The sequence below is a fragment of the Microcaecilia unicolor genome, chromosome 9 (genome assembly GCF_901765095.1).
Source record: "Microcaecilia unicolor chromosome 9, aMicUni1.1, whole genome shotgun sequence".
Taxonomy (NCBI): Eukaryota; Metazoa; Chordata; class Amphibia; order Gymnophiona; family Siphonopidae; genus Microcaecilia; species Microcaecilia unicolor.
The window spans coordinates 74315414-74328581 of NC_044039.1; the positions used below are offsets into that span (position 1 = coordinate 74315414).

General features: G+C 42.9%; 1 protein-coding gene across 1 annotated transcript in view; it reads left to right on the forward strand.

Moving 5' to 3' along the window:
• PHF21B (PHD finger protein 21B) overlaps nt 1-13168 on the forward strand; it is a 559570-nt gene that overhangs the window by 345655 nt on the left and 200747 nt on the right. Inside the window, exons 10-11 of the mRNA XM_030215094.1 lie at nt 1298-1352; nt 2661-2683. Coding sequence (XP_030070954.1) covers nt 1298-1352; nt 2661-2683 — 78 coding nt within the window. The remainder of the gene's footprint in view (nt 1-1297; nt 1353-2660; nt 2684-13168) is intronic.

Sequence of the window (13168 nt, forward strand, 5' to 3'; positions counted from 1 at the left end):
GTAGAATGGGATGGTGGAGAGGGCAGATATGCTGAAAATGGGAAGGGGGAGGTGAGGGGTATGCTGGACATAATATGCAGGAGGTGGAAGGAGGAAGGAAAGGAGAGGTATGCTAAAGAGGGAAAGAGGAACGGGAATGCTAGACACCATGGGCAAGAGGGGAAAGGAAGGTAAGAGATGATAGTGAGGGGAAGGGGAATGCTGGGCACCATGGGCAACAGGGGCAAGGAAGAAGGGAAGTAGATTTATGCTAAAGAGAGGGAGGGGGAATGCTTGACACGATAGGTAGGGGGGAAAGGAAAAGGGAAGGAAAGAGATGCTGAATGCCATGATTTGGGTATGTAAGTTATAGAATAGCACCTAGCACTTGTGCATAAAAGTGCTCGTATGTGCATAAGTACTAGTTTTCTATAACGTATGCACACAATTGGCACCTAAGGTGCCAGATTATAGAATGATGGAGTTTGTGCATTGTCTAGATTCTATATATGGTGCCACAAAAATTGACGCAGAAAACACGCACGTAGCACTATTCTATAATGTTAGGCGCACATATAGAATATATGTAGTGCTCAGACCAGTGACTAAATTTAGATGCAACCACTTATGCCATCTAAAACCTGATGTAAATGCCTGTGCCTAACTTAGTCACAGATTGGGCGTATTCTATAACAGTGCGTGTAGTTTCTAGGAATGCCCACAACCTGCCCATGCACCTCCCATGGCCACACCCCTTTTGAGATCAGTGCATTAGAATTTACACGCACCACTTTACAGAAGACGCTTTGAAAGTTGAGCACGTAAATTCTAATTAGTGCCGATAATTGAGCCACACCTATGTCCCGACCATGCTCCACCTCTGTGTATGTTTTGCAAATACATGCAATGTAAGTTAAGTGGATATCTGAAGAACAGCACTTAGGCAGCATACTGGCACATATGCACCCAAAAATGTGTGAATACTAGTATTCTAACACACATGTAAATTTTAGCACCTAGTTTATAGAATTAACCTCTAACTGCTTACCACACTTTAGTAAGAGGGTCCCTTAGTATTCAGATAAAATTATAACATATGCATGCAGCACATTCAAAGAAGTATTAATTCAACCTCACAAATCTAAGCGTATAGGCTTTCAGAGAAAAAATTGCACTCTAACAGTTGACATTGTAATGCTGTTGAGTTGCAAGGAAAAACTTGGTATTTACTTGTCTATTTAACATAAACATTGTTTTCTCAGCCTGATACTCTGAATTCCAATGTCTTATAAAGTCATGCTTTTCTCTTTTTCTGCAGAGGAAACGCCTATCATCAAATTATTTGAATAATCCATTGTTTCTTTCATCAAAAGGTAAAGATTATTAAATGACAAGTACATTGTTGTAAATGTGCTGCACCAAATATTTCTCTCTCTCTCTATTGCTAGGTTAGCTTTTCCAAATTAATGATTATTATTAGCTGTCTACAGTTCTGAAATTGATATATTTGGCCTTGTTTCCTAATAAAGCAGCTCTGTGTTCAAAAGAAATAATACAAATTGTATTTACTTTCACTGGGGTTTCTCTGACATTATTTGAGTACTATTTATCTTTCTTTAATATCCGTTCCTTTAAGTTCTTCATTATACAAAGTAGATGATGACGGCAGAAAAAGACCTGCACGGTCCATCTAGTCTGCCCAACAAGATCAACTCATATGTGCTACTTTTTGTGTATACTCTACCTTGATTTGGACCTGTCCTCTTCAGGGCATAGACCGTATAAGTCTGCCCAGCACTATCCCCGCCTTTTATTTTTTATTTTTATTGCCATATTTTAAAAGATCTATACCAGTGTATAACTTTCCAAAGATTATGCATATGAGCTTTTGAGATCACAAGTCAATTTATGAGGATAAGTGTAAAAGGAATTTGCCCGTGTAACTTAAGAATTACCTGCATATACTCCACAGGCTTAAAAATGCTATTTCCCCACCCCCCCCCCCCCTCCTCCCCGAGAGTATCTTTGTAATGGGGTACCTAAAAGCCATCTAGAGCATAACCAGCCAAGTGCTAACTCTGCCCCGGATTGGCCTCAAAATAGTCATTTTTCTCTTAGGTGCTAACTTCTAATTTTCAGCGCTAAAAATTAGCGGATAACCCCAAACAATCAATTTAAGCAGTCAGCCGGTTAAATAGCTTTGAATATCAATTCAAATTTTTGTTCAACATCTTCCCATTTGAGCAGGTGTTCTTAAGAAGAGCCTAGTTAGGGAACTTCAATACAACCCTTACTGCAGCTTAGGAGTTCTCATTTGTGTGAATGACCCATTTTGCTTGCCCATAGAAAATGCATAGTTGCTGATTTGTAACTGGTGTTTTCTGTGGATAGAAGAATAATCACACACACTTGATTTCTTTCGGTGTTCAGATGTTTCTTGTGATGCCAGCTCCACATCTGGTGAATGTTTCATCCCCAGTGCCATCAAATATTGTCATCCACATATGTTTCTGATTTATCCTGATGTCCATAGGGAACACAATTATAGTTAAGCAACTTGGCTTTCCTTTCATTCCCAACATCTAATCTTCACTAAAATCACTAATATACCTGAGAGTGATCTTACTTTGCACTATTTATTTGCCCACTAACCTATTCTCTGCCGTTTTTCCATGTGCTAGCAAATGAGGATCCATGTTGGAAGGTATGTTTTGGCAAGATTTGCTTAATGCTGGCATGCACTTTAACAGTGTGTATAGGACTTATGTTTGTAGGCATATGTGGATCAAAATCATAAAAATTGTAAATTAACCTTTTCTTGGTCATCTAATATCTTAAGAATTTGTTTATAGTGTTACTGATTTTAAAAGCAGTATATCAAATGATTTGACATAAATAAACCAATCAATAAACACAGAAACAGCAACATTGTAATACTATATGTCGAAAAATATATTTTGCTGAAAGTGAGCTGAAAAAAATTATTTGACTATTATATAAGTCATATATCCTGGATTCTGTCAGGAAAAGAGGATACAGCCACAAAAGGATATTATATTTAACACTTGGTATTTTATAAGCAGTCATTTTTGTACATCTGTTGCTACTTACACACATAAGTGACTAAAATGCCAACACTGATGAATGTAGTTTGTGCCTAAAACTAGGCACCACCATATATAACTTCAATAGCGGCAATATTCAGCAGTCCTAAAGAAGACTACAATAATGCACATATGTTTAGACACCTAGAGAGCACCTATGTGGTGCTTATTCTATAAAGGAAAATAGGATCCTGCTTTTCTTTACAGAATACTAGCATAAGAGGTTAGATATATGCGTACAGTTTAGGTGCAAGTACAAACACTAACCATAGAGCTTGGAGTTCATGCCTAAACTGTGAAAACACATGCATAACGTATAGCACTTTATAATTTATGTATAACTGTGCACCTCACCCTTCCCACCTCTATACTCCTCTCATATCTGTATGTCTCAAATGTGTACGTTCATGTGTATGTCCAGCTTCCAACTGTGTGCTATTTTATATAGGCATTTGACATCTTCAGACTTATGGGCAAACGTACATCCATATAGTATTCTAATCGTTTACACATGTATTTGTCATGTAAATCTTAGATGACAAATACATTTCTGAATATTACAGTAACTGAATATTACAGCTATACATGTGGAATGACATTTTAGAAAGAATGTCCAACTCAGAATAAGGATGTCCAGGTCAGTACATTGCCAGTGATACTAGTATTTTAGAACAGGATCTGCCGACATACAGCCTGTACTAAAATACATGAGAAATGGATGTCCATGTGCTGGTTATGTCCATCCGTTTTACAAACTGAAGCATCCAAACTTTGGATGGGGTAAAACAAGGGACATGGACATCATTGTGGCAGCTCAAATCTCAGAGCAGCTTCATGTGATCTTGGCAAGTTCCTTAACCCTTTATTGTCTCGTGTACAAATTGTATAAACTCAGATTGTGCGCCCACCAGGGACAAAAAAATCTTACTATACCTGAATGCATACTACTTTGATGGTTTGTGGGTGATTATATAAGAAATTAATTAAAATAAGAAGTTTTAGAACCATGGATATCCATAGTTCCTGAAGATGTCACAGATCCCAGCATCCCTTTACAGTGTAATTCCATGTAGCATCACAATTGGGGGAAGGGGAATTGCATTCACTGGGGGGATTAAGGGGGTGACTTACCTTAATCCCTCCAGTGGAGAGCTGATTATTTGGAACATCTTTGTGTAACTTGAATGTGTTGGGCACCAGCAGGGCCGTGCCAAGGGTCTCTGGTGCCCCCCTGCAGACTATCAGTTGGCGCCCCCCCCCCCCCCCCCCCCGGTTTGGCACAAGATGCAAAGGAAATAGGAGCTGAAAGATGGAGTGCATCTTTGTGGGATTGCTGAACAAATAAAGGGTTTACAACCACTTATCTTTATGTTTCAACATTTTTTTACAACATAGTTGCTGGATCTTAAGTACTACTAGAACTGGAAATATGACTGTTATACTTATGTCACAATCCATTTTATTACTCATCAGCTTATCTTCCAGTTCCTTTCCTCGTGCCTTAGTCTCCCCTCCTTCCTCCCTGATTCTAGCTTGTTCTCTTCCCCCCCCCCCCCCCCCAACACACAGAATTTTCCTTGCCTTGTTTTTCCTATCTTCCTCTTTGCCTTTCTGTTCCATCAGCTCTTACTCTCCCCTCCTTCGTTCCTCACACAGAAATTTCCTCCTTGACTTGTCTTTCTTTTCTTCCCCAGCTGGCCTGGTTGGTTCCAGTTCCCCCACCCAACCTGCAGCCTCAAATGTAACTTTCTATATCGATAAGTGTAGGCCAGCTAGCCATTACAGAGTAATGAAAAGTTAACAACAAGGTGAAACCGTCCTTACCAATGATGTCCACCACAGTCTGACTCTCTCAGCAAAAAACAAAATTAATGCGAGCGCCGCGGGAGCAGGCAGCAGCGGATCCAAGCAGCGGTGCCGGCTCTCCTCTCAGCAGTCAGCAGCACTACTCCAACACGGCGGCGACAGCAACAACACCCGTACAGGTCCTTCGGAGTCGGACTGCCTGCGAGGCTCCAGGCGCGATGACGTCAAGCCGTGCGTGGAAAAGCTGGGGCGGTGCTAAGTCTAAACAGATGAACGAGCGCGCCGCTGCGCACGGGAAGGCAGCAGCCAGAGCCAGCAGCGCATGCGCATATAGGCGCCGGCCAACGCGAGAGAGGTAATTATATTTTTTAATTTTAGAACACAACACTGACTCGGCCGGTGGCGGCGGCGGCGCCCTCGAAGGTGAGGCGCCTCCTGCCGTGCTTACCCCGCTTACCGGGTTAGCACGGCCCTGGACACCAGGCCTAAATACTAAAGTCTATTTTTGCGGACATAGGTGTCCCTTCCCTTTCTGAAATTGGAGTTGCACATCCAGACCATGCCCCCTTGCCAAAAGGACATACTTCTGTTTTAGACATCAATATCCTAGCTTTATAAAATCAGGATTTGGATGGCCATGCAGTTTGGATGTCTAAATGATGGTTTTCAGCTTCCACAAGTAGGTACTCAGTATTTAAGATCATAAACTGGTATTTGTCAGGCTAGCTGACTAATCATAAAAAAACTACATCACAAAACAACCAATGTTATATAAACAGGGTTTTTCTTTCTTTAATGCAAGGTTTATTATTTAGTTTATATACCTCTAATAGAAGGATATTAGTTTACTTTGAGGGGCATAATAGAACGGGGCGCCCAAGTTTTCTTGAGGGCGTCCTCGCAGGACGTCCTCTGGAAGGGGCGGGGAAACCCGTATTATCGAAACAAGATAGGCATCCATCTTTCGTTTTGATAATACATAGTACATAGTAACATAGTAGATGACGGCAGAAAAAGACCTGCATGGTCCATCCAGTCTGCCCAACAAGATAACTCATATTTGCTGCTTTTTGTGTATACCCTACTTTGATTTGTACCTGTGCTCTTCAGGGCACAGACCGTATAAGTCTGCCCAGCACTATCCTCACCTCCCAACCACCAGCCCATCCTCCCAACCACCGGCTCTGGCACAGACCGTACAAGTCTGTCCAGCACTATCCCTGCCTCCCAACCACCAGTCCCGCTGCCCACCACTGGCTCTGGCACAGACCGTACAAGTCTGTCCAGCACTATCCCTGCCTCCCAACCACCAGCCCCGCCTTCCGATCTTGACTAAGCTCCTGAGGATCCATTTTTCGGCACAGGATTCCTTTATGCTTATCCCACGCATGTTTGAATTCCGTTACCGTTTTCATTTCCACCACCTCCCGCGGGAGGGCATTCCAAGCATCCACTACTCTCTCCGTGAAAAAATACTTCCTGACATTTTTCTTGAGCCTGCCCCCCTTCAATCTCATTTCATGTCCTCTCGTTCTACCACCTTCCCATCTCCGGAAAAGGTTCGTTTGTGGATTAATACCTTTCAAATATTTGAACGTCTGTATCATATCACCCCTGTTTCTCCTTTCCTCCAGAGTATACATGTTTAGTTCAGCAAGTCTCTCCTCATACATCTTGTAACGCAAATCCCATACCATTCTCGTAGCTTTTCTTTGCACCGCTTCAATTCTTTTTACATCCTTAACAAGATACGGCCTCCAAAACTGAACACAATACTCCAGGTGGGGCCTCACCAAAGACTTATACAGGGGCATGAACACCCCCTTTCTTCAGCTGGTCACACCTCTCTCTATACAGCCTAACAACCTTCTAGCTACGGCCGCCGCCTTGTCACACTGTTTCGTTGCCTTCAAATCCTCAGATACTATCACCCCAACATCCCTCTCTTCGCCCGTACCTATCAGACTCTCCCCGCCTAACACATACGTCTCCCGTGGATTTCTAATCCCTAAGTGCATCACTTTGCATTTCTTGGCATTGAATTTTAATTGCCAAACCTTAGACCATTCTTCTAGCTTCCTCAGATCCTTTTTCATGTTTTCCACTCCCTCCCGGGTGTCCACTCTGTTACAGATCTTAGTATCATCCGCAAATAGGCAAACTTTACCTTCTAACCCTTCGGCAATGTCACTCACAAACATATTGAACAGAATCGGCCCCAGCACCGATCCCTGCGGCACTCCACTACTCACCTTTCCTTCCTCCGAGCGAATTCCATTCACCACCACCCTCTGGCGTCTGTCTGTCAACCAGTGGCGTAGCCAGACCTGACATTTTGGGTGGGCCCAGAGCTAATATGGGTGGGCACTATGTATATAAGTATGAGTAGTGTTTCTTGGGATACTACAAAATAATGCCTTAGAATGCACTTGATGATGGATTTCTAAGTAGCTTGCCCAACAGTTGCCCTGTATCATCATAAACCACATACATACTTTAATGGAAATGAAAAAAAAAACAATATTTTTAAATATAGTTACATTATGCCATATCAAACTTGACCAGATATAAGTCTTCTATAATGGCAAACATATCAGCACACATAACAGAATCCTGCAATATAATTACAGCAATGGCATATATCCTTCAAACTTTACTTTATAACAAATGTAAATGCCTGATTAAGCAAAACAGGTAAAATATCTTTGAAGTCTTTTTCCCTTCCTTTGGCTCTACTGTTTTCTCTCTATTCTGATGCTGACAAAATAAAATTGCCACAGTTTGTCACATATCCTTCACCTGCTCAGTCACATGCAGACCACAGACCAACCCTTGTCAATTACAGAATAAAAGACCAAAAATTAGAAATATTTATTTTCTAAATTTCTATACCACACTATCTCTGCAATTCTAAGCGGATCACAATTCAACACACATAGCTTTAAAACATATCACAAAAACATAAAACAAAGACCTTTCCTTTCCCTTACCCCCCATTCATCCAAGTAATCCAACATCAGCTTTTCCCTCCCCTACCCCCCCCATCCAATCCCGTAGCCCAGAATCAGCCCGTCTCTTCTCTACCTTACCCCCCATCCATCCCTGTAGCCCAGTAGCTATCCTTCCCTTCCCCACCATCCATCCCATAGTTAAGTATTAGCCCTATCTTACCACCCCACCCCTCCTTGTAGCCTAGTACTCCCAACCCACCCCCCATGACATTAAATATAAGACTTTTTTTCAATGTCCTGGGAACTGCAGATCCCACCTCCACCCAAAGAAGACCACCCACACTTTTAAAAAATTTTAACCTAGGCACTGCAGAGACCATCCCCTTCCAACAACCCACCACCAACATGAAAAATAGACAACCTTTTTAAAATGAACCTGGTCACTATTAAAATGTATTGCTGGTGAGTTTCTGAGTGGGGGTGGGCTCTTCACTGCTAGGGCAAAACAGGTATATTTAGTGATTAAATATACCTTTCTTTTGCCCTAGGCAGTGAAGTCCACCCCCCACCCAGAAGCCTACCACCAGAGCCATCATTGTTAATGATTAAATATATCTTTTTTGCTCTAGGCAGTGAAGTGCTGACCCCACCCAGAAGCCCATCACCAGCCAGCATTTTGATTACACTCTGAGTCACTCTGTACACATTAAAATTTAAAAAATATATGTATTTTTATTTTACCTGGGCTGCTGCTTGCTGGTGCAGAGCACTGTGCTGGCTCCTGTACCTGTTGTGAGGGGCCGCGGGGAGTGCTGCTCAGCTGCTGTTTGTTTCGTGAGGTGAAGACTAATATTAGTTCTGGCACAAGAATTATCTTGCTCCGCATTCTTCCTCACTGAGGAAGAAGCATCTGGGATAATTTAGTTTTTACCTTTAATCTTCTTCATAAGGTACCAATTAAACTGGTCTAGAAGACCCACCTCTCTCATCAGCCACAGTTCTCATTTGTGGAAGGTACCATAGCAGAATTTGGATAATAACAATAGAAAAATAAAACCATCTCCATCTGCCTTAACTACAGCTTCTCTGTCTAAAGCTATGGTAAAGTGGAATCTGGTGCAAGTAAATACAGAGATGACAAACTTTGTGCAAGCTTTTCTGCATTACTTAGGCTGAGACCTGTCTACATACCCACAAAGGAGTATAAGTTTACTCCTTTCTCTTCATATTTATGCTATGAGGGCCTAGTTTACTTCCAGCTGAGTTAGAGGAAGAGAGAGGTACAATGAGGGTCATGACAGAATAACCTGGTTCTATTGGTTTTTCCTTTTGCCTGGAGATACAGCAGAAGGCTAGATTTAATGATTCACACCAGGTCCATTGGAAGACGAGGCCTGTGATAGTCAACTGTTTCCTTGGCCTGCTACAGCTCAATTGAGTTTCAATGGACATAGGAATAATAGCACTGGCCAGTCTGTTGAGAATGGGTTTCAGGGCTGCTTCCAGTTAAATAGTCCTACTGGGGTTATGGTGCTCTTCAGAATCCTCTCGCTTCCTAATTTCAGACCCAGCCGGCAGGCACAGTTTGGAGGAGCCGCGCCTGCCGCCCGCGACAAATCCGGCAGCCTTTCCCATGTGGCACTGCGGCACCTTCATGCCTTACGCACTACGGGGACGGAGAGCAAAGCAATGTAAACCAGCGCGGTGCCGAAGGAGACAGGACGGAGTTAGCGTGAGAGCCGAGAGTGGGGCGGCGCCGCCGACTGCCTAAAAGAAGTGGCTGAGCCGCGACAGCTGAAGGCTGTGCACTTTTTGTCACTGAAACTGGGTGGGCCTGAGCCGAGATTGGGTGGGCCTGTGCCCACCCAGGCCCACCCGTAGCTACGCCCCTGCCGTCAACCAGTTCCTAATCCAGTTCACCACTTCAGGTCCTATCTTCAGCCCCTCCAGTTTATTTAAGAGCCTCCTGTGGGGAACCGTGTCAAAAGCTTTGCTGAAATCTAAGTAGATTATGTCCATAGCTCGTCCCTGATTCAATTCTCCTGTCACCCAATCAAAGAACTCAATGAGATTCGTTTGGCACGATTTCCCTTTCGTAAAACCATGTTGTCTCGGATCTTGCAACTTATTGGCTTCCAGGAAATTCACTATCCTTTCCTTCAGCATCGCTTCCACTACTTTTCCAATAACCGAAGTGAGGCTTACCGGCCTGTAGTTTCCAGCTTCTTCCCTATCACCACTTTTGTGAAGAGGGACCACCTCCGCCGTTCTCCAATCCCTCGGAACCTTTCCCGTCTGCAAGGATATATTAAACAAATCTTTAAGAGGACCCGCCAAAACCTCTCTGAGCTCCTTCAATATCCTGGGGTGAATCCCGTCCGGTCCCATGGCTTTGTCCACCTTTAGCTTTTCAAGTTGTTGATACACATTTTCTTCTGTGAACGGTGCTCTATCCACTTCATTCTCAATTGTATTATTTCCAGTCCATCGCAGTCCTTCTCCAGGATTTTCCTCTGTGAAAACAGAACAAAAGTATCTATTTAGCAAATTTGCTTTTTCTTCATCATTTTCCACATAGCGGTTCGCAGTATCTTTTAGTCTCACAATTCCCTTTTTAGTCATTCTCCTTTCACTAATATACCTGAAGAAATTTTTGTCACCCCTCCTTACATTTCTAGCCATTTGTTCTTCCGCTTTTGCCAGTCGTATCTCTCTCTTGGCTTCTTTCATTTTCATCCGGTATTCCTCCATGTGTTCCTTTTCTTGAGTTTTTCTGTATTTCTGGAACGCCAACTCTTTAGCCTTTATTTTCTCAACCACTTGCTTGGAGAACCATATCGGTTTCCTTTTTCTCTTGCTTTTATTTACTTTCCATACATAAAGGTTCGTGGCCCTATTTATAGCTTCTTTCAGCCTGGACCACTGTCCTTCCACTTCTCGTATTTCCTCCCAGCCCATCATCTCCTTCCTCAGGTATTCCCCCATTTTACTAAAGTCAGCACGCTTGAAATCCAGGACTTTGAGTTTTGAGTGGCTGCTCTCCACTTTAGCTGTTATATCAAACCAAACCGTTTGATGGTCACTGCTGCCCAGGTGGGCACCCACTCGGATATTTGACACGCTATCCCCATACGGTCGAGGACGCCCAAATCTTAACATTTAGGTCGACCTTAGAGCTGTGGACCTGGATAGTTCTTCTGGTACATTTAAATGCAGCTCTACAGATAGGTTACAGCAAACACATTCCAAAGGTTTTAAGTTTAAGCCCACCCACCCTTCCCCTCATCCCATCCACCCCAAGACTGACACTTCCTAAATAGCTTTTCTAAATACACTACGTATCACAAATTAACTCCACCCTAATTACAACTGTCTCAGTTTGCTGAGGAGTAAAATTAATCTTGCACACTTAAACCCCATCATAGTGTACCTGTTCATACCCATTCCAACAAATCAGGATGACTTTTATTCTCTGTAATAATTGTGGTGCTTTAGTTTCAAGGTCAGTCATCTGGAGCTTTAAGGCTTGTCCTATCTGTCATCAGCTCACTAGTTTAAAACAGGAGCTCAGTAAAATAAAGCAGGAATTAGATGCACTTAAAGCAACTTCTAAGACTGCACAACATCATAATGCACAGAATCAAGCCAAATTCACACCACTACCTCAAAGGATAAAACCACCTAAGAATAGATGGTTCACCGTAGGCTCAGGCAGACTTCGTTATGTGACACAGAGGCATCCACCCTCACAAGTGTTGCCCCTACAGAATTCCTTTGCTCCATTACAGCACTGTGATGTTCCTCAAAATAGAACTGAGGCGGAAGAAAAAGCAATGGAGGTGGAACAAAAAGATATGAAGGTACCCAAAGACAAAAAACACCCCCAAATCACAAATGTTGAAACACATACCAGAAAATGTAGATGGAAAGCGATGACCACAAATGCTCGCAGTCTAAGCAATAAAGTTCATGACCTTCAAGCCCTGATGTTGGAGGCAGACTTAGACATTGTTGCAATCACGGAGACGTGGCTAAATGGTTCTCATGAATGGGATGCAAACATACCGGGCTATAATCTATTTAGGAAGGATAGAGGTGGAAAAGGTGGAGGAGAAGCTCTGTATGTGAGAAATGACATTGAGGCAACTGAAATGTCAGGGACCTGGGGAAAGGAAGAAGCGATATTGATCACCTTAAAAAGAGATGATAAAACCTCTGTACACGTGGGTGTTGTCTACAGACCTCCGACACAATTGGATGATCTAGATAAAGATCTGGTCGCAGATATCCATAAGTTGGGAAAGAAGAGAGAGGTGCTGTTGCTGGGAGATTTCAATCTGCCGGATGTAGATTGGAAAGTTCCGTCTGCGGAATCGGAAAGACGTAGAGAGATCGTGGATGCTTTTCAAAGTGCTCTGCTCAGACAAATAGTGACGGAACCCACGAGGGAGGGAGCGACACTGGATCTGGTGCTCACAAATGGGGATAGTGTGTCAAATGTCCGAGTGGGTGCCCACCTGGGCAGCAGTGACCATCAAACGGTTTGGTTTGATATGACGGCTAAAGTGGAGGGCGGCCACTCAAAAATCAAAGTCCTGGATTTCAAGCATGCTGACTTTAGTAAAATGGGGGAATACCTGAGGAAGGAGCTGATAGGATGGGAGGATGAACGAGAAGTGGAAGGACAGTGGTCCAAGCTGAAAGAAGCTATAAATAGGGCCACAAACCTTTATGTAAGGAGAGTAAATAAAAGCAAGAGAAAAAGGAAACCGATATGGTTCTCCAAACAAGTGGCTGGGAAAATAAAGGCTAAAGAGTTGGCGTTCCTGAAATACAGAAAAACTCAAGAAGAGAAACACGGGGAGGAATACCGGATGAAACTAAAAGAAGCCAAGAGAGAAATACGTCTGGCGAAAGCGCATGCGGAAGAACAAATGGCTAAAAATGTAAGGAGGGGTGACAAAAATTTCTTCAGGTATATTAGTGAAAGGAGGAAGACAAAAAAGGGAATTGTGAGACTGAAAGATGCTGCGAACTGCTATGTAGATAATGATGAAGAAAAAGCTAATTTGCTAAATAGATACTTTTATTCTGTTTTCACAGAAGAAAATCCAGGAGCAGGACCGTGATAGACTGGCAAAAGTACATGTGAAAATGGAGTGGATATAGCACCATTCCCGGAAGAGAGTGTGTATGAACAACTTAAAAATCTAAAGGTGGACAAAGCAGTGGGACCGGACGGGATCCACCCCAGGATATTGAGGGAGCTCAGAGAGGTTCTGGCAGGTCCTCTAAAAGATTTGTTTAATAAATCCTTGGAGACAGGAC